The sequence below is a fragment of the Grus americana genome, chromosome 9, assembly GCF_028858705.1.
Source record: "Grus americana isolate bGruAme1 chromosome 9, bGruAme1.mat, whole genome shotgun sequence".
Lineage (NCBI taxonomy): Eukaryota > Metazoa > Chordata > Aves > Gruiformes > Gruidae > Grus > Grus americana.
In genome coordinates, this window is record NC_072860.1 from 8620800 (window position 1) to 8643830 (window position 23031).

The 23031-nt window shown below is 43.1% G+C and overlaps 1 protein-coding gene across 2 annotated transcripts in view; it reads right to left on the minus strand.

Annotated features, from left to right (window-relative positions):
- Positions 1 to 23031, minus strand: part of EPHA4 (EPH receptor A4) — a 106087-nt gene that overhangs the window by 32204 nt on the left and 50852 nt on the right. For both annotated transcript variants that reach the window (XM_054835842.1, XM_054835843.1), the window contains exon 5: positions 16547 to 16885. In XM_054835842.1, coding sequence (XP_054691817.1) covers positions 16547 to 16885 — 339 coding nt within the window. The remainder of the gene's footprint in view (positions 1 to 16546; positions 16886 to 23031) is intronic.

Below are 23031 nucleotides of genomic sequence, written 5' to 3' on the forward strand. Positions count from 1 at the left end.
ATGTAGGCATCCATGAGTGAAAACAGCCCTTTATAAAACTACAACACATGAGTACTCGGATATCAAAGATACACAATGCCCAGTGTTTTAGTGAAGATGCCTTAACCACAGCAGGGTTTACTTTCCACTCCCCATGATTTGAATTTAAATGGAACATGTTTACTCAAGGGGTCTTTCACTGATTGAAAAATATACCCACAGTTTGTACATTATCTCAGCTAAATTCAAATAACATATTTAAATTTAATTACTTGAAGCTTAGGGGTTTTCATGCTTTTCTTTTTTCCCTCAATTGCACACAACACCACTTATTTGTTCTTATCAATGGCTATGCGCTTTGTCAAGCATCAAAATTAAATGCTTGAAAGCACTAATGATGTTACTGTGATTAAGGGTTTTTACCTTCCAGGGTAGATACTAAAAGCCTGATCCATTATTAATTACTTAAAAAATTTAAAAAAAAAAAAAAATTCCTGAGAATCTAACACCGAAGAAAATTCCTCTTAGAAATCAAAACAAGACAATAAAAGATCTTCTTTTACTGGGACAAAACACATTTAAGGGAACTTGGCACATTTCAGGTTTTCTCTTTGAATATTTGCCTTGTAATATTGTGGGTTTCTACACGGGATTTTGTAAATTATATTATCAAATAATCTCACAGCAGGAAAAGGACATACAATGCAAAGAATCAAATATGTTTTTAACAATTTCTAAAGGCAACATTCTCCAGGCCAGATTCTGGTAATTTTATTCATGTAAGACAGCAACTTACTCTACTAGCTGTCGCACTGACTTCAGATCAAGTGGAGGGAGAAGCATCCAGCCCTATTTACTTCCATGTACCAGAATAAATTAAAAAGAAAGCAGCTCTGCTTTCTCCTAAAATGTTGGTGTTCAGTTCCACTTCCCCTTGGTCTCTTGGGCCTTTTACCCACTCCTCTCTCTTGTCCAGGCAGAAATGCTCCAGGCCCCTCGCTTCTGAGGAACACCACCCCTGTGCTCTGAGCACTCCTGGCAAATGGCTTTGCAAACAAAGGGGAATGCATTGTAGCATGACCAAATTTCCAAACATATGCACAGCATATGTATAAGCCATATATGTGCCTAAGGATAAGCACATGACAGGGTTTTGCATATGTGAACCTATGTGGACACATAGATTAGATGTCTGTGCATGTCTGAAGAACTCAGCTAGAGTTTGGCATTCCCGTTCTTCACTGCCGGTACGACAGCTACGCCTTTCTCCTAGGGACCAGTAAGAGTCTGTGGGCAGAATGTGCACTTTACAAACTAACCACATGAATCTTTTTCTTTTTTTTCATTATTCCCTCTGTATAAGTGGAACAAACATTTGTACTAGTGATGATTGGGCCAGGTCAGGACTTGGACAAGGATCTAGAGGTCTGATTGCTCAACTGAGCGACTGGAAGCCTCCCAAGACATTCCCAAGTCCTCTGTCTTCCCACCGTCTGCCTCTCCCTCCCCCAGGAATGACGACTGGCAAGGAACACCTTCCAGCTTAGAAACTGAGACATGCCAAGATTCAGGCCAGCATTTCCAAGCTTTAGCATTCAAAGCAAAGACTTTAAATCTACGCCACTGGAGTAAAGCGCCCAAGGTTATCCACCCACACTTGAAAATCCTGGCCAACGTAATGCGAAGCAGTGTGACAGCTGAGCTTGGCCTCTTTCAATCCCTTCAGTCAGCCGTAATACTTCTGAACTAAACTTTCCTCTGTTACTAGAAATCATGCTGCTCAGGAAAAGCACCAGCTTGGCCACAGGGTGCTCTCGCAGGACACCTTCATCCCAAAATGACACGTTCCTTCTGCAACCCAGTCACTGCCAAGGAGCTCTGAGAAAAACAAGTGACGAGCTCTCCAATCTAGGGACCAGCTCACATCAGTTATGTTTGTAATGATGTGTTCATACAGGAAGGAGCTAGAAAATGAGATTTTAAAGACCGTTAACATGGCATTATTATGTTTTAAACATTTCCTCTGTTTTAAACTTTTCATTTCTTGCCTTTCCCAAAAGAACCTGTGCTGCAAATCTTGCCAAACCACAAAAGCTGGCTCTGACTTGCATCAAATCAAAAGCTTGAAGGAAAACCCAGGCTGTTAGCAGCAACAAATAGTAGTAGTTGAGGATTATTAGAGTGCTGTATTTTTACCACCCTACTCCAGCCTCAGTTCTTGGGGACATGCAGTAGCTGCTGAGGATCCACAAAGAGCCGGTGTATTTTCTGGGTTGCATGTTCAGTTTTGTGTCAGTTTTAGCGCAGACCACTTCAGCATCCCAGAACTGCTGTAATTTAGATCAAACCAATTACTGGAGCTGAGGTCTGACCACAGTTCCCTGTGGTTTACATCAGGAACTGCAATGAGACGGGAGACAAAGAAGATTTTGCACACCCAGGAGATGGCTCGTTCTGGCTATTAATTTCTGAGCACCAGCTCTTGACAGCAGTACATCATTTTCAGGTACTGGCCCTCCAATTCTGAAGGCCAAATCATGATGCCAGCTAACGCAATGCAAGTCTGGAGTAACTCCAAAGATCTGAATCTGCAACCTGCAATCCCAAAGATTGCCTTAAACCAGAAGACTATAGAATCTACATAGCATTTAGCAAGAGATCAGTATTACCACTCAAGCATGGGGTCTGTTTAGTCTGAGAACTGCTTGTTTTCCTTCTGCTAGCTTGCTAAGAAATCCTGTTGGCATGTTCTGACAAGGATAACTTAATAGTTGCCAACAGAAACATGGCAGAATACTGTGTATTTCCTGTATGTATGAATGCCAGTTTAAAACAAACAGGAAAACAAGTCTTTCAGTTGGAAAGCAATTTATAAAAATCTGTCTGAACATCACAACCACTTAAAAAACCCAGCACCGAAACATTTCTAAACGCTTAAACTAGAATGATTAACACAAGAAGGGTGAACGTACTTAGCGCTGTGAATTGCTCTAAGAAACTCCAGACCTATAAGCAATTTGTTAAGATGGGGAATTAGTCAGCAGCTGTCTGACCTGAGCATGTTTGGAGCCACTGGTCACAGAGCAGGTCACGTTGCAGTTACTCTTCCCTCTAGTTGAGGTTAGAATCTGACCCAATATAAACAACAATAAATTTTGTAGCCTAAAGAAGCCAACGCTGATGCTCCACTGCATTATAGTGGCTTGAGAGAAGCAGAGAAAATGGGCCATGCAGTCAGGACAAAGAGAGATTGCTGTAACTCCCAGAGCCCTTCCTTTAGGGCCCAGGCCAGCCACACTGAAGAGGTGGGACCCCACGACCCGAATTTGGGTTGAGCACTTCTGGGAAGCACGTGCTGTAATCATCCTCTTACTTCCCAGACGCTGGTCCAGCAAGCAGACCGCCAGAAACCACTGATGCTGGGACATAACGTATAGCACCCCAGGGTACAGTGCCGCTGGAAGAACCAGAATGAGAAATTAGGGACCGTAACCTTTAGTTATTAAAACGGATAATAATGTTGGAAACAGAGCATTCCCCAACCGCTCCAAATAAGCGGTCTGGAGCAATCTGACCCACTTACTGCCACCCCCTCAGGGCAGCTCTACCTCACACACACTCCCTGCTGTTCCTCCCAGGAAGCCCAAGGTAGCCACCAGAGCTAATTCCTCCCCAGAAACAGCCTGTCCTTCACCTTTGTGTTGCTGCACAGGAGGAGGGTCTGCTGAGCCGCCTTTTCGAAACAAACTCCTCCACTACCCCTCCAGTCCCTTCCACAATTAAATCAAAGCTACCCTCAAAGACACATCAGATGCCTCCAAACGATACCCCCGTGCCATTCTCCAAGCCCTTCCTCAAGTCAAGCAACCATCCACCTTCTCCTCCTCCCCCTTTTCCCATTCTCCTCCCTATGGTCAGTGGAGTTAAGACATTTCTGTGTACACTTCATAAGTCAACAGACCAGGGGAGTAGAGCTATTCTTAAATTGTACAGGACCAACAAAATAACCTGCTGTATCTGTGCCCTACAGACCACTTCTTGTGTGCAGCTTTCCAACCACTTACAATAGCATATCAACAATCAATAAAACAACATCGAAAATATTGGCCTTGCTCTGTTAATATCCCAAAGGGGCACGCTTTTGTCTCACATTGCAAAGGATATGTCTCCTGATGCCTCATGTCCATATCTGTTAACAGAAAGACTCATCCCTGCGCCTTGGTCCTTATACTTAGCACCAAGCCACCTGAGCGCGTTACCCAACAGCTACGGGGTAAAGCTTAATCCACCGTGGGGCAAAGGCGTGATTTGGTACCCAAGGCAACACACCTTGTAAAGCTGTTGTCCTTGGTTCTCACACAGTTTCTGTTTATTTACTTGAAACGTGGATGTCTAGGTGATATACAGATGTGCTAAATAACTTCCTTTGTCACTTACTTTCAGCATTATTAGATTTTGTAAAAAGAGCCTCTTAAAAGCCTTTTTGAAATCCAGACAAATAAAAGCTTCTGCCCTACTCGCTTACATGCTTTGGAAATACTGAAGTATCTTCTAAACAAAAATAAATAAATGTTATGACTCATTTCGCAAAAGCAGCGTTTGCTATTTTAATAAATAGATTTGGCCACATTGTCTCATCCTGACTTCTGAAATGCTACAGTAACAGCAGAGAGTTAGACTTTGCCATTTGGGTTTCTCAGATCAATCACCTAACATCAGAAATGGCAAGAATCTTGGAGGAAGAAAAGATAATAAAATTATAAACATTTTACTTCAACTGCGATATGCAGAACTGATAGGCTGCAACAGCAATTGCAGGCTGGGTCTCAAACACGCTCTCCTGAGCCTGCGGCACCCAAAAGAATCAAAACCCAGGATTCACCTGACAATAAAAATCACAATTCCTGTCTTAACACTTGAGAGTAATAAATCGTTTTGAAGTCACCAAAGTTAAGGAACTTCACCTTTATTTACTTTAAGCTCCATCACACAGAAGAGGCTGGTGCAGAAGGTTTGCATTTACCTATTTACATTTCAGCTGAACAACCTATAAATTTTAATTACAGCTGATATTCTGAGCAGTCAGCTGGAACTCCGGTAAAGCACCTTCTGTACAAAGGTTAGATGGATTCGATACGATATGATCTCTGCCTCTGGGCTGTTGAGAAACTCTTGAGATTGAATCAAGGTTTAGGTTTTCTGGGCTCACGTTGGTAGCACTTTGTGAAGGACGCTGGGCTGACAGCACTTGGAGATCCTCAGTTCCTCCAGGATGCTGCAAGACACCCTGCCATACTACCCCATCAACATTTCTCTTCTTCGGGGGAAAAAGATACTCTGCTTTTGGAAAAGTACGGCAGAGAACTGGACTGCAGCACACCAAACTCTCACGCTCGGAGCTCTTCTACCCGGTCCTCTCACTGGAACTGAATTAAGCCCTCTCTCCTTCATCCCCAAAGGGCAGATTTCTTCAGGAAATTAAAAATCATAAATAGACCCAATGAGAGAGAAAACTGTATTCTACACCCAGTGTTGCTGCAAACAGCAAAGCTACCTGAAGTTTGCTGTTCAGTTAAAAAAAAAAAAAGGAAAAAAAAAAGTGATGAGGGACAAACTGGGGAAGAGTCTTAAGCTTCCTGAAACACATAAACCTTAAAATTAAAGTCTTAGTTCATGATGTCAGTAACCGATTACATCATAGGTGGCACATAATTAAACTTATAAAGGGGTTTCATTATTTTGGTTTTATGCCGGATACTGAAAACTAGTGCATTATTCATGTAAAATTGTGTCAATTAGAAAAACCCCAAATGGAATAAGCAATTAAATATTAAAGGTGGCTGCCTCAGTGGAAAACAGTCAGAAAGATAATTGGTAAAGTTTCCTGTGCAATGCAAGTGCCATTACAAAGTCTGAACAATTTCAATTTTAAATAAATAAATGAATAAAAAATTTAAAAATCAACCTCACGAGGTTATGAAGATTTGGAGTTGTACAAAGAAATCAGCCATGTTTATTTCCTTGAGGAGTACTGAGCTTCGGTTTGGGCAAATAAAAGCCCGTGAAAACAATAATCCCAAATTAGCTCAGCACTTGCATAAATGGGTTTGTATTCCAAGCCTGGAGCTTCATTGTCAGTCTGAGATTCGCAGCCGACAGGAGGACACCGAGAGCCCGCCCCGACTCCTGATGAGCACCTCTGCAGCAGGTCTCCGCGCCCCGCCGAGGCCAGGGCCCCAAAGGGGCTGGAACTGAGCAGTGCACAGAACGGGGACTGCAAGGAAAAATAAAATCTTCATTCTAAACCTGCAATTCAATAATATGCATGCTTCTTACAACAACATGCAAAGCATGTTTCAACGTTCTGTCTCTCCTCCCTGTAAGGTTCATGGTTTTGGTTTTAGTTCAATTTTGTCATCCACAGGTCCAAAAATTTGATTATCTTCTCATTTGATCCAGATCAAGCCGGTAACTCCCATTTAAGGATCAGTCAGACTGAAAATAAGCTAGGAAACTACTGTGCTACAGAGCCCCTCTAACCGGCGATGTTCACAGCTTGTTGGTGTAACAAATATAAATAAAAATAGTCTCTGATTAAAGAAAAATGCCACATCTGCAATGGTGCACAAGAAGCCTCCCTTTGATCCCAGTGCGCTCTCTTCAAATCAGTTCTTCCCAGTACTTGCATAATTGCGGTTTTAACCGTCAGCATAGGCAGCAGTGAAAGCAAACGGCTGAATCGCTCTTGGAAAGGCACCGCTGGGTCTGCACATCTGAAGTACAATGGAGAGCCCACAAATCTCTGCAGCTCCTACAGGACTCCCCTTGGCCACCCTGTCCCAGACTGCCTGGGGAGCTTGGAAAACAAGGGATTTAACACTCAGCCACTTGCATATTCCAGGCACTTTCTCTCTTATTTATGTGCATGCACAATATCCTGATAAACTGGAAGGGAGGCTGCAGTCATTCCATCTGTATTCCCTTTTATGCTAAGAAAGATAAATTGAGGCTGATTCAGAGGACAGATTTAAAGAACGCACTATGTTATCGAGACAAGTGCAATCTTCCCAGGGAGCCGTTGCAATGGGTTGTCTTGAGATCATGCCTTTATTTGTTTGCTAAAATAAATGGACACCATACAAAACTCAATTCATATTTGAGACATCTCTTCCAACCCACTATACCTTCCTGTTGTGCTTAGCCAAAACGGTCTCATTCTATTATTTATTGATGGGACCATTTAATAGCACATAGAAAATTAAAAATAATAAAAAGCTAATTTAAAACTTCAGTGCTTTCCTTTTGGTTTTCAGTAATCTATGGAACTGAAAGACATTTTTATCCAAAGCACATTACAGTTTAAGGGTTTTTCTGTCTGTAATAATCCATGGATACTTTCAATGGATTTTAATACAGACAAAACTAAAGAGATTTTATGGAACAGTAAAAGTATTTAATAAAAAAAAAATCAGAATCAGTCAATCATATTTTTAAGACTAGGAGATAGAATTCAATAGCAGGGATAAAAATCCTAATAAATTCTGCAGGAACAGTTCAGAAGGCTGAGACAAAAGCTGTCATTTCCTTTTAAATTAACAGTAGGACTTTTCCATATGGGATGTTTTGAAATACAAACGACCAGAGAAATAAAATACAAATGCTTGAGCTTCCTACATATCTCTAGACTGTATTTAAAATAAATAAATAAATCCAAACCTGCCATGAACTTTTGTTATTATCAGTTTAAAAATCACAACTTTCAGAAACCCTGAATCCGTTCTTGGAGTGCACTACTAAGAGCTGTGGGACTCTGGTTCTTGAATTTAGTAATGAAGGCAGATTACCTTAATCTAAGGAGACGCCATGAAATCCTTCAAGTAGATGCAGATAGAGGCTACGCATTTGCCTGCTTTGTTTGGGAGGGGAAGCCCACTGGAGCCCTGCCATAATAATAAAGCGCTCCCTGCACGCCAGTTCACACGTGGGGCTAAATCTGAAGTGACGTTTCTCAATGAAAGGAGCAGTATTCACTCGTGTGCTCAGCATTTTGATGTCCGCCAAAATCTGGCAAACGTGATTATAGAGATCCAGCAGGCATGCCACAGCTCTATTTAGTCCTCATGGTTCAACGCAATGCTACACAAAACATAAATAAAAAAATAACAGGCTGCCTTGGGATGGCATTCTAGGAGTATGATTTCATGCATATGGATAGACTCAACACGTGTTTTGCAACTCCTCATACAAGGACGGAATATCTGAACCGAAGGGGGCTGCATTACCCACCCTCGTGGGGTCAGTTCAGCATCCTGTCCTCCAAACCATGAGCCAATGCAGAAACTTTGGGATTCAGGGACTAGCGATGTTTATTTGTGCTACTCTGCATGGCATTTTAATTAGTAACTGTGCAGATTTAAAACCTTTGAATGGACACACAGGGGCAGTTGTGCAGCCTTGCTTTTGTGTTCCCACTCACTCAAAAAAATCCTGTTTGAGGACATCAGCAGGGGGTTAATGGAAGCTTTGATAAAGTTCTCTGAAGCCTTTTATTGTTGCTCAACTACAGACCGGACTCTGCTGTCTCCCTGGCTGTTTTCCAATTAATTTAGTCAGCTGCAAAAACAACTAGAAAATTTAGAAGCCCATCTAAACATTTGGTAGCCACAAACATTCTTCCCCTTCCATATGAGAGTATTTCCTTGCCAACATTTAAGGGAAGCGCTCAGACTGGACGGTAAGCTTCACGAACGTGAAATGTCAGTACACTGCCAGCGAAAGGAAACGCACCGTTAAATAGTCCAGAGCAAATAAAAGCTGCGGGACCGTATCTTCCTCTCTGTCAGTTTGGTACCTATTCATCTGTACCAACATCACTGAAACCAGAACTTGATCAGATTTGATGCCTCCTAAAAGTAAATTTATATAATTTAAATATGGTCAACTCTACCCAGTCCTGAAATTAAATGGTTTTTTTCCCAGGAGGATGTGTAACTAACTTCCATTTTCCATAGCAAACCATGAGATCTTTTTAAAAATGTGACCAAATTTTTATTTAAATGCTGCAATTACTTCTTGGCACTATCTGACATGCAACTTGTCTAAGCTGTTCACTGAACCCTGAAGCTGGTTATTTACTAAGGATCTTTAGAAAGCACTTTTTTTTTTTTTTCTTCCTTCCGACCAAGACTTGTATCCTCCACCTTGAATACAAATTCATGGAAATGGGTGGTGCAGACAGCTTTGCCAGCAAGCAGGCAGTTGTTATTTTAATTATTATTTCTTTGTGGAAAGCTGTAGTTACCTTAAAATAATAATTTAATCCCTCCCAACAACAGTTTTCCCGGTTTTGTTTTTAAGATGGGAGCACGTATGCTTATAACTACACATTTATTACAGACCATCAGTTAAAACCTGTGCAAGACCATAGAGTTGTTAATAAGAAACTCCCACTTGCATCTGCCAGCTTGGAGAAGCTCCTTACTCAGACACGTTATCTTACACACGTATTTAAACATTCAGTAGAAGACATCTGAAGTGGTCAACACATGACATCTTTGAGGCTTTGAGGAATCTCATGCTAAACACTGGAATTTGCCAATCCAGAAGTATTCCTAAGTGCTTCCATGCAATTCCCAAATTTCTTGTGCTGGGATCACTTATCTTAGTGGATCTCCCACTGCGTTTATATTTGAAAGGTCTGTGGTTTCCCAAAACACATTACTGGGTTTGCTTCAGAAGTCCTTGCGGTAACTCCCTTCGATGTAAATCTTCAGACGGCAAAAGCCAAAACACAACTCCCTCGGAGAGCCAGAGCGAGGGAAGAGCAAGGCAGGTCCTTGTCCTGCACAAACTGGCAGGTCACCTCACCCATTACGGCAGGTGAAACCCTACCACAGCTGACAACTTGTCCCAACTCTTCTACTTGAAAATGTGTGTAATGGGGGGCGGGGGGGGGGGGAGATTGCTGCTTATGTCTAGCAGATAAATGTGAAGCCTTAGAAACCACACTGGTTTAGATTCAAAACGAGAAAGTTGCATACAATTAGCCTCGAATTCTGCAAGATGCTGCAACAAATCACTCGAAGTGTCACGCTCATGGATCACCCCTTTTTCAAGTCCCTGCTTACTAGTTTTGAATCTCTTTCCCTATTGAATTCACGCTTGACACAGCTCCATCTGAGGAACAAGGAGACTGCTGATCCATCATCCTTGGTACAAACACCTTTAAAGCAAAATAAAAACACCCCTCTGCAACTCCCCTTTTCCATTTCCCTGACATTTTGCAGAAAAAAGAATGCAGCATCTAGAAGTATCACACACGCACCCCCCCCCTCCATGCTCTGGACATCTGGCATATATCCAGATGTTTGCCAAGAGATTATTTTCAATCAGGACTGGGGGGAATCGGGCGGCCAGGGCGCTGTGACTGTTAATACACACCCAGCTACGTGCATGAGTTTCCTCCCGGGTTTGTGTGCCTGTAAAAGGACTCCTGGAACAGGCTATTTGTATCCTTTGGCTGCAGGGAACAAGTAACTGGAAAGGGTGGGACCACGCTGGTAGCAAGTACTTTGAAAAAAATAAAAAAAAATTAAAAAACTGAATCGACTCCTGGATGTCTGGGAAAGCTACAGCCAGGTACCGCTGTGCCCAGCCTGTGGAGTGCCAGCCTGCCGCCTGGGCAGACACGGACTCACCCACCTTCACAGCTCCCAGGCTGGGCTGTCCAACTTGCTGCAAACCTCAACACTTTCCAACTGGTCCAAAACACTCGCCTAGTAACAGCCTGTCCCAGCACCTTAATCCTGCCCTCCGCAACACCCTAAATCTCACCAGCACCACCCCATCCTCGCACACCCAAGGGAGCCAGGTGGGCAGCTGGACTGGAAAACCCACCAGCCGTGCGGGGAGCTGACCTGCCTGAGCCTCTCCATGTCCTCAGCAGGCACTAGGGAGGGTGAGGTCAGAACAGAAAACAACTTATTTTGCCAGCCTACGCTATTTTAGAGGGTCTGTGAAACTCTGACAGAACTGTATAATGAATCCTGTCTTCAAGTTCACAGAGCTCCTTCCCTGGCTATTTGGAGATGACGTCTTCCTTGGGGTTATACGGCCCTTCAAAATTATGTTTCAACACAACAACAGAGAGCTCATCACCAGGATTGCATTAAAAAAAAAAAAGAATTTTTTTGCAAGATCTGAGCATAAAACTGTAGCACTCTGAACAACTACAGCCATTACTATTTTTGAAAGCAAAATTAACTTCTACCACCTCTCTATCAATGAGATTCTCAATATGCATATAAATATCACCACATACAAAATCAAAAAATGTTATGTTCCCTCTCAGTGAACAGAAATCATTTACTGTTATTTCTACTGAAACCAGGAATATACTCAAAGAACATGATGGAGTTTAGAGAATCAGATTATCGATCGATCTTCAGAGTATCTGTTCATTTTATTTTCCAGTAGTAGTTTTAGGGTGTTCATGCAGTCACCTAAAGAAAGCTCGGTGACTGAAATCTGCTTAACAATGTCTTTTGATGTTTCACTACCAAGCAATTCTTTATAGAAGTTATAAATATCCAGGAAAGTAGCACATTAAAAAGAAAATACTGAAAACCTTAGGTTTCCTGGCCTTGGCATGTTTTGCTTTTGATCTGCCTGAGCAACTATTACTTTGTCGATATGAGGAGTGTACGCTGACCAAGGGCAATGTATGTCCATGAATTTTTACTGACTGCAAATTTAGCTCTGCACAGGCTAAAGCACACTGGCAGAATGTAAGACCTTATATGCATTTTCTGCGCTGTTCTGTACAACACGTGAGGAATGCTAATCAGCATTTGAAAGGAAATGTGGGCTTTCAAAGACGACCCACCAAAATGCAAAATGGGAATATATATTCCCCTACCAAAAAGTCCAGTAGAACTTGTGAGTCATCTGGAAGCAAATAACTCCCACTTCTCCCCCTCCCCTTTCTAACTTAAAATACAAGCATCCTCAAAGGATCGGCACATCTTTGGGATTTTTTTTCCTTTTAGTAATGGAATTAAGAACAGAAACAACAAACAAACCTAAAGGCTAAATAAACCTGAGTAACAGCTGACATCTTCCCTGCACTGACTGTCAGTATTTCGGGTTCATCACAGTTTGGTCATCACAACTGCAACCTGTCCCAGAAGAATACTCGATTCACGCGGGTCTTCTTGGCAGCGCTCAAGTCCTGGTGGCACTGTGACCCATTTTAGTTCCTGCCTGGAAATGGATAGTGAACGACCGCAGGGCTCTGAGTGACGGTGAGGGACCGGGAAGGCATGCAGAAGAGGGGTGGGAAGGACTGCAGCGCTGCCAGCCACACCGCTCTGCCTCCGAGATGAAGCGGCTTTGAGACAGGCGAACAGACAGCTAGACAGCCAAGGTGTGGGGGATCGCAGAGACAAAGGAGCCAGAGAGAGGAGCGAGAACAGAAAGAGCGAAAAATGGGACAGAGTGCCTGAGATATTCATAAGAAAGATCAGCTCTTGATCCTGCGCACAGGCAGCTTGAAAACATCCAGCCTGATGCAATGGGAGAAAGAGTAAGTTTATTTATTTATACTGTATTTTCATCCTAATTGGCACATCCTGCCTCCACCTAGCTGTGCTGGTCCACTTAAGGAAACGCTGAGCCCAAGGTAACCTAACAAGGTAACAAATCACCAGGCAGTCTGTTTATTCAGAAATATCAACTGTTTTAACTCCACAAGCAAAGGAGCAAGGATAAAATACAAACAAAAAGAAGGGAGCAAAACAAGCATCATAATGAGTTTGGATTTTAAATCTCATTTAGAGCTTGTGCAGGCTCTCCCTCCATCACTGCTCCCCTGCCTCATGAACGCCTTTAGCATCCGTGCAAAACCTTGTCCTTGCGACGCTGCCCCCTCGGACGTGAACCTGACTGTCAGGTTGGACCTAAACAGCTCGGCTGTAATCTTTAATAAAAATATAAACTGTTCAGCACCTCTTCAAAAAAACAAAAGCTTCCTGCTTGCTGTGAACAAGGTCTCTTTATTGAGAGATTTACTTTTCATTTTGAACAGCTTCGCAGCATTATCCTTAGCGGGGAAAAAAAGAGCCCAGAGATTTCTGAGCTATTCAGTCAACTGCCTGGTAGGGTCTCTCCTTGAAATTAGCTTCTCCTAGCAGCATCGCAGGAGAATTGCTGGTTTGCATCTCTTCCACAAGTCATTTCATGTTTTTAAAGGATGGACAAAGTGCTGATTTCGTTTGATCAAAACCAGAAAGCCACAGAAGTCACCACTGCTGGTGGAGACCCTTAATATCAGCATTTCCCTATAATCATTGTGCTAAGGGCGCTGGCTCCAAATTTCAACAGCTCAGTGTTTCATTATTTGCTTTTTTAATTTCTTTTTAATCTTATATGGGAAAAGAGTGACAGTTCCCATCTCAAAAATAATAAAAATTATTATACTAAACATGTAGAATAGTGAGCTGAATTTACCGTTCAAAATTCTTAAAATGTCCCAATATTGAAGAGTTTCACTAGGAGACAGAAATTTTTACTTGGTTCAAAGTCTGAAATTTAGCTTCTATCTTTTTTTTAAAAAAAAAAAAAAGCTATAAAACCCAGGACCTTTTCAAAGGAAGCAGGAAAAATACTTTTTCAAATGCTTTTTGATCCTACTTTAAATGGCAAAAGCTTATTTTCATTTAAATATTTTTCTACTGAAAAGAGTTTCTAAACAAAGGGGGAAAGTAAACTGCCTCACTTCATTATCTCCAGGAATAAAACAGCAAAAGCAAACAAAAAAACACCTGTGCCTTTTAGCTGCACCTTTTATGTCATTGCAACACACTTCAATTTTGTGCTGAATATACCAGTGGCTGATTTCTCATTGCTTTCTGTCCGTCTCCAAATGCATGCCTTGCTGACACCAATGCAAGCAAACACACAAATATTTGGATTTCTGATTCTGACATCTAAAACTGCATTCTAAAATTTCTGTATATTTTTTTCAGATTATATTGTTGCATACTTGGAAGCTCAATTTGAGACTGCTGTTAAGAGGGAGAATTTCCTGGTCCCTTGCATATGTATCATCCCTACTGAGTTTAACTCAAAGATGCACCTCCTGCAAACAATTCCAGCAAATTCCTCAGAATAGGACCCAAAAGCACTGCTCCTATCTAAAGAACCAGGGTAACAAGATTTTTTCCTATCGAATGTTGGAAAGCACAAGCATAGATAGCAAAAACAGTAAAGTCGTTCACAGATTTTCATTGTTGGTAATTTCATTTTTATTAGCAAAACAGGAAAGAGTGTTATTAAAGGAGGAGCTTGGCTCTAATATGAATTTAGACATTTCCGTAGAGAAACCAAGGTAGCTTTACGTTACTGTAAGAAAGGTGCAAGATCAAAACCAAGCCTGTGGCAGTGCTCTAGCATGACATGATTCCTTTATAATGAAATATAGTGAAAGAAAATGAGTGGCACAAGAATGTTAATGCACCCCAGACGCACATTTACAATGATTAAACAGATCAGTACTTGTAAAACCCAAGGGTCCAACTATACAAACCTTTACTCAAGCAAGCAGTTTCACTGAAATCAATAGGATTATTTGCATATGTAAGGACTATTTATCTCAGTTGAGATCTGTAGGTTTAGGCCACACATTTCTATTTAGATCTTCTATGCAGCAGAATACACAAAGTCATATGAAGAACGGGAGAATGCCGGCACCTTGGAGTTAATTTTCATTTGTACCAGTACAGTTTTCTCCGGCCCTCTGAAGCATTTGATAGACTGGGCATGTTTCATAATTGGAAATGTTGGCAAAAATACAAATTTCCTGATGTGAAGAACTGCTACTCATGGATAATAAACAAAATCAATTCTTATTTACATATTCAATCAGATTTTGGTTTGCATATTAAAGCATAAGATGGTGGAATTTTCACACGGTAGATGGATCCCACTCACTTATTCATGCATATATGCATCCACTAATCCTTACACATGCCAAAATCAGCCAGAAATACTCTTTGCTAGGCATTCATAGCACAAAAACACTGTCCCTGCTGCTGTTCTCAACCTTCTCTTTTCGTATAACGTATGACAGCACTCTCCTGCAGCTTTCTTCCAAGACTCTGTAATAGTCCCTGTTCTCTATTAGTCGTCTTTTCACTAGGCAAAGTGATAGTTTGAATTTTTGAATCATAATTTCAAAGAGATGCTGTCAACTGTATGTGTAAAGAACAAAAAACACTGGACCAGATTTTCAAAGGAGCTTCAGTGTGGACTTGACAATTTTGCTTGTAACTGTCACTGCAAAATTGAACGTGTCTCTCATTGTTAATATTGAAGTGTACTGGACCACAGCTAAAATTTGTAGATATAGACTTTGCATACCTATTTTTCACGTGCATCTACTGGGAAACAGAATTCAAAATATTTATATAGTCCCATACTATCAAAATATAAAATATTAGTATTGCCCCATACACCATAAGCCTAACGATAAACGATAACCCTGTAAGCTATGCTCTAAGGTGCTGAATGCCTGCAACATCTGTGGGACTTGAAGGCAATCAGTGCTGTGAGCGATTAGATAACAGGTTTGATGGTCCTGTAGCCAGTCTGACAGCCTAGATATCTAATTTGCATATAGAAGTGTCATATTCAAATGTATACAATTTTGTGCATTAAAAATTCAACTGGAACCCTGTGCTTGAAACCCTAGCTAGCTGCAAACAAGAAATGTTTTCATGTAATTAAAGAAAAAAAAAATCACACGAATGATCATGAAAAGTAAACCGCAATCTGCTGCAGCAGCCTTTACGATGTCAAGCACAGGGGACTGAAAAAAGTAGAACTGCCTAGGGTATCTCAAATAATCAGTTATAAACAGAAATGGTCTTTCACTCTCCCAGATGAGTGAAAAGCAAAAATCAGCCAGCATGAAGATGAAAGCTCATATAGAATTTCTAAAGTAATGCCAGCTCTGATCAATTGAAACGTTGTTAGCAGCAGGTTAAGGAGGTATTTATTTAACAACGGGACAGAATCTAATTGACTTTGCAGGAGAGGAGAGAGAGCAGGCAGGCAAAGGAGCATCAATTCATTCTTCTTGTTGAATCTTACACAGCCCTTTCTGGAAGGAGGCAGAAGCACAACCCAGTGGTCCCCCAAGTGCATATTTTGCCCTCTGCAAACACCAAGGGTACGTTTGTGTCCACGTGCAGTGTCTCTCCAACAAAGGGCCAAACCGCTGGCGGCCCTGGCACTGTTGCCCCAGGCAGCTGTGCTGTTCTGCAGAATGCCTCCCAGTGTCCTCCCAGCCTGCTGCACAGCAGAGCTCTGCTCCCAGCTACATGAGTGAAATCCTCTGTTTTTCTAGCTCTAACTATCCATATAAATAACCAGAAAATAAGGGTTTGACCCAGTTATGCATCTTAGGGCTCCTTGCATTCGTTTGCTAATGCTAAATGTAATAGAAATCACAGCTTTCCCAAAAAACAGGCAGAAGAGAGAAGAGGAGAATTTGTGTTTAGGTCCCTACCTGCTTGGTTAGTTGTCACAGTGACTGACACAGCTTGGTCCTGGGTGGGATTTTGCTTGGACACTCCATTCACCGCCCAGACTTCAAAGGTGTAGTTAGTGTGTGCCAGGAGGTCAGTAATGGAGACTTTGGTGGTTTTCAAGCCGTTCTGCTGAGGGCTGAAGTGCACGCCGCTGCCACAGGACCGGCAGCGGCCGAGGTCGCCGGCCCCACACCTCTTGCATACCACATTGTAGGAGATGTCTTCCCGACCACCTTTGTTCTGGGGGGGGCTCCACTCCAAGTTCACCGATGTTTCATTGACATTGGAAATCAGGTTCTGGGGAGCAGACGGAGGGCCTAGAAAGAAAAAGTGCACATGTTTTTAGTAACTGGAAAAACCTTACGTAGTATCTTCAGACTTAGTGTCCTGGGTGATACTGAGCGTGTGCAACTCCCAGTTAAGTCCAGAACAGTGGAGATCACACAGAATTTTACCTCTCCGTGTTCTTAGTGAAGGTGAAAAATTAACTGGTGAGTCAAACTCTGATCTCTTTGTCTGAAGAATTAACAGTATTTCCCTGATCTAAATGAGCCTGAAAGCCCAGTATTGCATTAAACAAGCGTGGGTTTTTTTCACTTTCAACATTTATACTCATTATGAAAAACTTAAAATTGACATTTTACATTCATTTTTCCATGATCTCCTGAGCAAAGCATCAAATACACAAACTCCTGCTTCACCTGAGACTTTCAAAGTCCCCCCTTACCTACAGGCAGACTCTCACTGAAATTGTTGATCTCCCGATATTTTTTTTCTTAAGAATAGCAGTGCAATATTTTCCAGAGAAGTTGATGTCAAATCACATTCAGTGAACACTGAAGCCCATCAAGCAGGGACCTGGACATGACACTTTGGGATGCAGGAAGGAGATTCAGGTAGAAAGCCAGAGACAGAACTAAGGCTTTAAAGGACAGAGAATAAAGATTACAACAGAGGAGTGCTGGAGAACGTGAAAGAATTGGGGAGGAAAATACGGTGAGCAGCTGAAAGAAGAGCTGATAGAAGAAAACTGGTCAGGAACAAGAGACCATACAGAAAGCTGGGAAATAAGGCTGAATCAGAGACACAAGGTCAGCTCTTGCACCACAGGGACAGGAGGTTTTAAAACCTGTAAACACGCTGCCAAGCAGTTCCCGGCCGGTTCCAGCATGGGAACTATGAGACTGGGGACCGAGCCGAAGGCAGGCTGGGGAGGACCTCCCTGGGCAGGAGAGGGACAGAGCACAGGGAAGGGGCAGCAGGAGCGGAGCAGACCCGCAGGAGGCAGCTCCCCCCAGCACCTTCAGCAACCTGCTGGGACCACAAGGGTCAGTTCTACCCGACCGGGCAAGCGGCCTCCAGCAGTGCCCTGCCTTGCTCTGTAACCAGTGCACAGGCAGAAATCTTATTTATATGCTTAAATCCCCACAGGCCCAAAACCTATAAGCACATTGAAAACAGAGAAGAGATAATCCTATGACTCTTAATCTAATTTCAATACAGTTGAGGTGAGACACAATTTTTGTACCCTTATATTCAAAAGGGATGATTCAGAGCAACTCCATGAAACAGATGCATATTTTATACATCACGAAAAGCTCCACTGATCATCAGAAGGCAGCCTGTCCTGGGGTAGAGCATGAGGGTGCTCTGACTACACACGCAGGACTTTGGGTCAGGACATAACCTAAATACTGTATCAAATAGAAATGAAACTGAGTGAGAACAAAGCTTGCAAAATGTAATGATCCAAATCAGAATACAATAAAAATACCAGTCCTTAGTAATTATGCATAGTTAAGAGTTTTAAATACAAAAATTATTACCAGAAAAATACTAGAAATAATTTTGTAGACAGTCACAAATTCAATTTTTATTCAAAACACAGGCAGCCATCAAGGTAAGATGGAAACCTAATACATTAATAGTGAAATTTTGCTGAAATTACAAAGTGACTCAAGTGTAGCAGTGAAGAGGTTAAGCCGTTAAGAGGTGACTAGGGTGAAGAATAATTCTGGCTGCCTCAATTCATCAGGTGCATCTAAAAGGAAGCTGGAGACCTGAGCACACCGAGGAGGACAAGGTTTTGAGGGCTGCATCACATCCTTGGGTCTGTGCTTGAAGCCGCCAGGATGTAACACATGTTCAGCAGGAGACAGGACTTTTATTTTAGGAGAGACAGGTAGGTTAAAAAAGAGTCTTAAATTACATAGAGGTCAAATGTATCTACTTATCTTCAGTACCTAAATGAAAGGCCTCTGCTGCAAGAGTAGCTGAGCCAGGATTGTTTCGCTGTGTTCACTTCAGAAATACAAAATTAATATATTCATTTTTAAAAGAGGGAAATCCTCCCTTCCTGCCAAACCTTTGAAACAGTCTCCGAGTTAATCGGGGCTGACAGATAGAATTACTGCAAGGAGAAGAGAGAGCCCGGGCCAGCCCCTGCGATGGGGAGCCCTCCTGCCTGCTGCACCACTGGGCTGCCTTTCATGACTTTTATTTATACACTGGCAGCATTTAGGATTCCTAAGCACAAAAACCTTTTACTCAAAGATCAGTTACCAAACACAGTAAGAGATGCTTTCTGTTCCAAAAATGCTTAGAAACTAGGAGAGAAAGAAAAAGGAAAGAAATGGTTTTTAATCTCTGTTCATCACATGGAAACCGAGGTAGAGAGAGATGTGGTGAAACGACAAGGGCACACAAGATGTGCCTCGCACATCTGGGCATCAGTCACAACTCTCCCAAATCTCCGCCCAGTGCCTCTGCCCCATAACCAGCTCTCCCTCCCCCAAAAGCTGGGTTTGCCAGCTCCCCTGGGCAGGAGACAGCGGTCTCTGCTTAGCCTGCAAATACACGAGCCTCCTTTTCAAAACTACACTCCGAGTGCAATGAGGTGGAAGACACTCCTGAAATCATCAACTCGAGCGGCAGTGCAGGAACTGCTGAGCAGGATCTGATCTAAATCCCGTCTACCCCAAAACTCCCCATACCGCCTCACACCAGGGCTCTCTCTGCAGGGCACACAGGTGCACAAGGTGACAACATTTGTCCCTCCGCACTGTCCAGGAGGCAGGAGAACAAATAAAAGCCTCTGGAGGAAACCAGCAGCCTCAGGAGACTACAAGCTGAAGTCCTCGCCGTGCAGCGAAGGTCTGACCTTGCCAGAGTGGCTGCCGGAGCGGGTGGGAGCTGAGGATGGCTGTCCTCCCAGAGGCTGTTCAGCGCCTGGCAGCAGCAAGTCCTGACCAGAAACTGCTCCTGTGGGAAACGGCAAGAGCTTTACAGCGAGAAAAAGCAAAAGGCCTTTTCTTACAGAGTGTTCACTTGCTGCAATTGCACAAGCGAGAGCATCGACTCGGCACGCAGCCAGGAGAGCTGAGATAAGGTGGTGCCAGGGCAAACACCTCCCCTCCCTGAGCAATGCCCGGCTTGGCCAGGGCTGCCCCCCTTTCAGGGGGATATCCGCGAAGCACAGCGAGGAAGGTTCACCCTGCCACAGTTGCCGTCTGAAAGAGGCACCTTTTAGCTCAGATACAGCAGCCAGTTTGGGGTTAAACTCAGACTTAGTCTGATGGCCGTTAAGATATTTTCCAAGGTCCAGTTTCACGTGGGAAAATGTGCCAGAATCAATCAAGTTCCTCAGAAGCAAAAAGTCAGTAATTAGTATGTGGGACAGGGCATTGCAGTGTCTAAACAGAGACGCAACGAAGCGGAAAACCAGGGAAGCAGATGCTTGCAGGTCACAGAGATGAGTGCACCACCTCCAGCATGAAAAGGAAGATGCGGGGGAGTCTCCAAATGGTGGGCTGACATTACAGTGAGGTGAAAGGCAATTTCTTTTCTTTCTGGAGCACAGTCATCAATGGAGCTGTTGGCACTGGGAGTGGGGAATAGTTTCAGATTGATGGGCCTGGTTTCAGATGTTGAAACACGGGGCGTATCTGCTGCTTCAATGGTGATCAGGATTTGCTTTGTTTCTGACAACAGAGCCACTGCCGCTGATGGCAACATGCTATTGCATGAGCCATCCAGCACTCTGGAAGCATGGAGCTAATACTGCCACACTGCCCAGAAGAGCTTAAAAATGTGACAGTTCTTACAGAAAAAAAAAAAAATCTAGACATTCTTATTTTGAAAACCAACTAATTTTAAAGTTCATTTTATGATGGTAGGAAGGCAGGAGCTCTCGCTTTCCCTGCTCAAGACACCAGAACCTGAGGGACAGATCTGCAGAGCCGCTCACACTTCTCCCACTGGGGACTGCAAAGAGGACACGTTTGATCACAGAGCCTGAAAGCCGGATCCCTCACCCAGCCCACTGACCAGCACCATCAGTGGACACGGGGGACTCCTCTGTGGGAACATAGGGGACGGAAGTTTTTAATTTTATACCTTCCTGGGGCTCCATAAATCTTGCTTCACAATAAACCCATCAAAATCAACTGAGCCATGAAGCAAATGGAAAGGTCCTGGGTGGAGCAATTCATTGTGTGTGTCAGGGCCGAGGGAAACACTGAGGAGTCTGTTTAGCAACAAATAATCTTTGTCAGGCTAATCTTGCTATCTTCCTCACCCCTCCTATTAGGTTTACTTGAATGTATTGGGCAATGCAGATTGTTTGGCTTTCCCTTGCTGCAATAAGCTATAGCCATTATAGCTATCTGTCTCTTTCACCCACAGATAGACAGATCCGTCTGTCTTAAGGACAATGTTGTATCCTATGTCAAATGAATATGCAGGAAAACTAGAGCTTCTAAGGGGTTAATAGCATAAGCATTACTTGTACTAAAAGGACTGATTTATTTTAGCACTCTTATTACAACCTCAGGCTGAGTTTTAACTTTTCATCAATATTTCTCTCCCTCCCTTCCTACAAAACACTCAAGTCCCTCTCCAGTCAGAAGCCTCCCGCACGCCACTGCAAGTCTGATAAGAGGCTGGATGAAAACCATGACAAGGATCATATCAACACCTGACCAGCTCCCTCCTACCTTCCAGACCACAGGACATCTCTGTGTGCTATGTTACCTGTGTGCCAGCTCTCTGTGGATTATAGGTCTCTGTGGGCATAGTTAAGGAGCCTCTGTGATTCATACCATGGATTAAGTCTGGTCCAAGTGCTGAAGTGACTCACATACAGCTTCCGCAGCGAAGACCCGGTAATGAACTCGCTGTCCAGGACTGAACTGGCACCTGCAGGGTGCAGACGGCAAGGGGCCACAGCTGTGAAGCGAAGCAGGCTGCAGACTAACACTGGGCATAATGGCATGTTGGTAAACTGTTTATTTGCAAGCAGAATAATACTTTGCATTTAAATCAGCTGTCCTACACTCTAAGAGTCCATCAGAGGTTGTTGGCTCAACCATCAACAGGTTGTCTGCCTGTTGTTTGGATACCACCCTGCTGAGGAAGTTATCCCAAAGCCCCTTTCTTCCTGCCACCAGCCGGTAGCAGTACAAGTGTAGGAGGTTCAACCTAGTAGAAGCGACAAAATCATTCCGCCAAGGAAAAAGAAAGTCTGCCCTGAACGCAATGAACAATTTCAAAGGCAAATAGCACAAAGATGATTAGCTGCAACCGAGTGAATATTCCTGCTGCCCTCGGGGCTTGGTCGCGCCCAGCCCTTCATGCATGCCAAAGGGAAAGCACAGACACCAGGACCCTCGGCATGCCCAAGGACGGGGTCTAACCAGGGTGTGCCAGGGCTCCAAGTTCAGCACCACCGTGAAGCCACGAGTCGAAAGCAGAGAGCCTCTCCCCCAACAAATGCCATATACCACAAACCCATGTCAAAGAACATGCTGTAGCTGGGCTCCTGGAGCTGGAGGGACTCCAGCGAGACGGGCAGACAGGCACAATTTGTTGGGCGTGCAGAAAGACTCCAACCAAATCAGCCCACCCTTTCTCCCTACAGCTGTAAACCTGACCAATCTACACGACTGAAAAATACCTCTGGAAACTAACCCTGGGATCTGAAGGTAGAACTGTAAGTGCACTGGGCTGGGGAACTGTATTTAAATAAAGGTTTTAATATCCCTGGTTTTACATCTTCCTTTTTATTACTGATTTGCCCAGCGAGGTGCTTCTCTAAAAGTCTCTGTGGGTGTATGCAGTAAATTCAATTACAGTTTTCTACAACTGGACCAGACAGACTTGTTTGACATAAGGAATACTGTCTTCACTAAACCAGTTAATTTAGTTCAGCAACAGTATATGGTTAGGAGGCGTGGATTAAAGGACAGTGAAAGGAGAAGAGAAAGAAATGATTCCCAGCAAAACAGCTCCCGAGTAACTTTGTTGACCCATAAAATGGCAAGAAATAAGGAGGACCTTGTGGCTTGGTTCTCTGCTGCCCCAGGTTGATAGGATGCCAGAATCCCAGCTTTAGACAACTAGCAGCTCCAAATTTTGGCCAAACAGCTTTTGTTCATGAAAGCTATAAGCAAGTAAAAAATTCTTT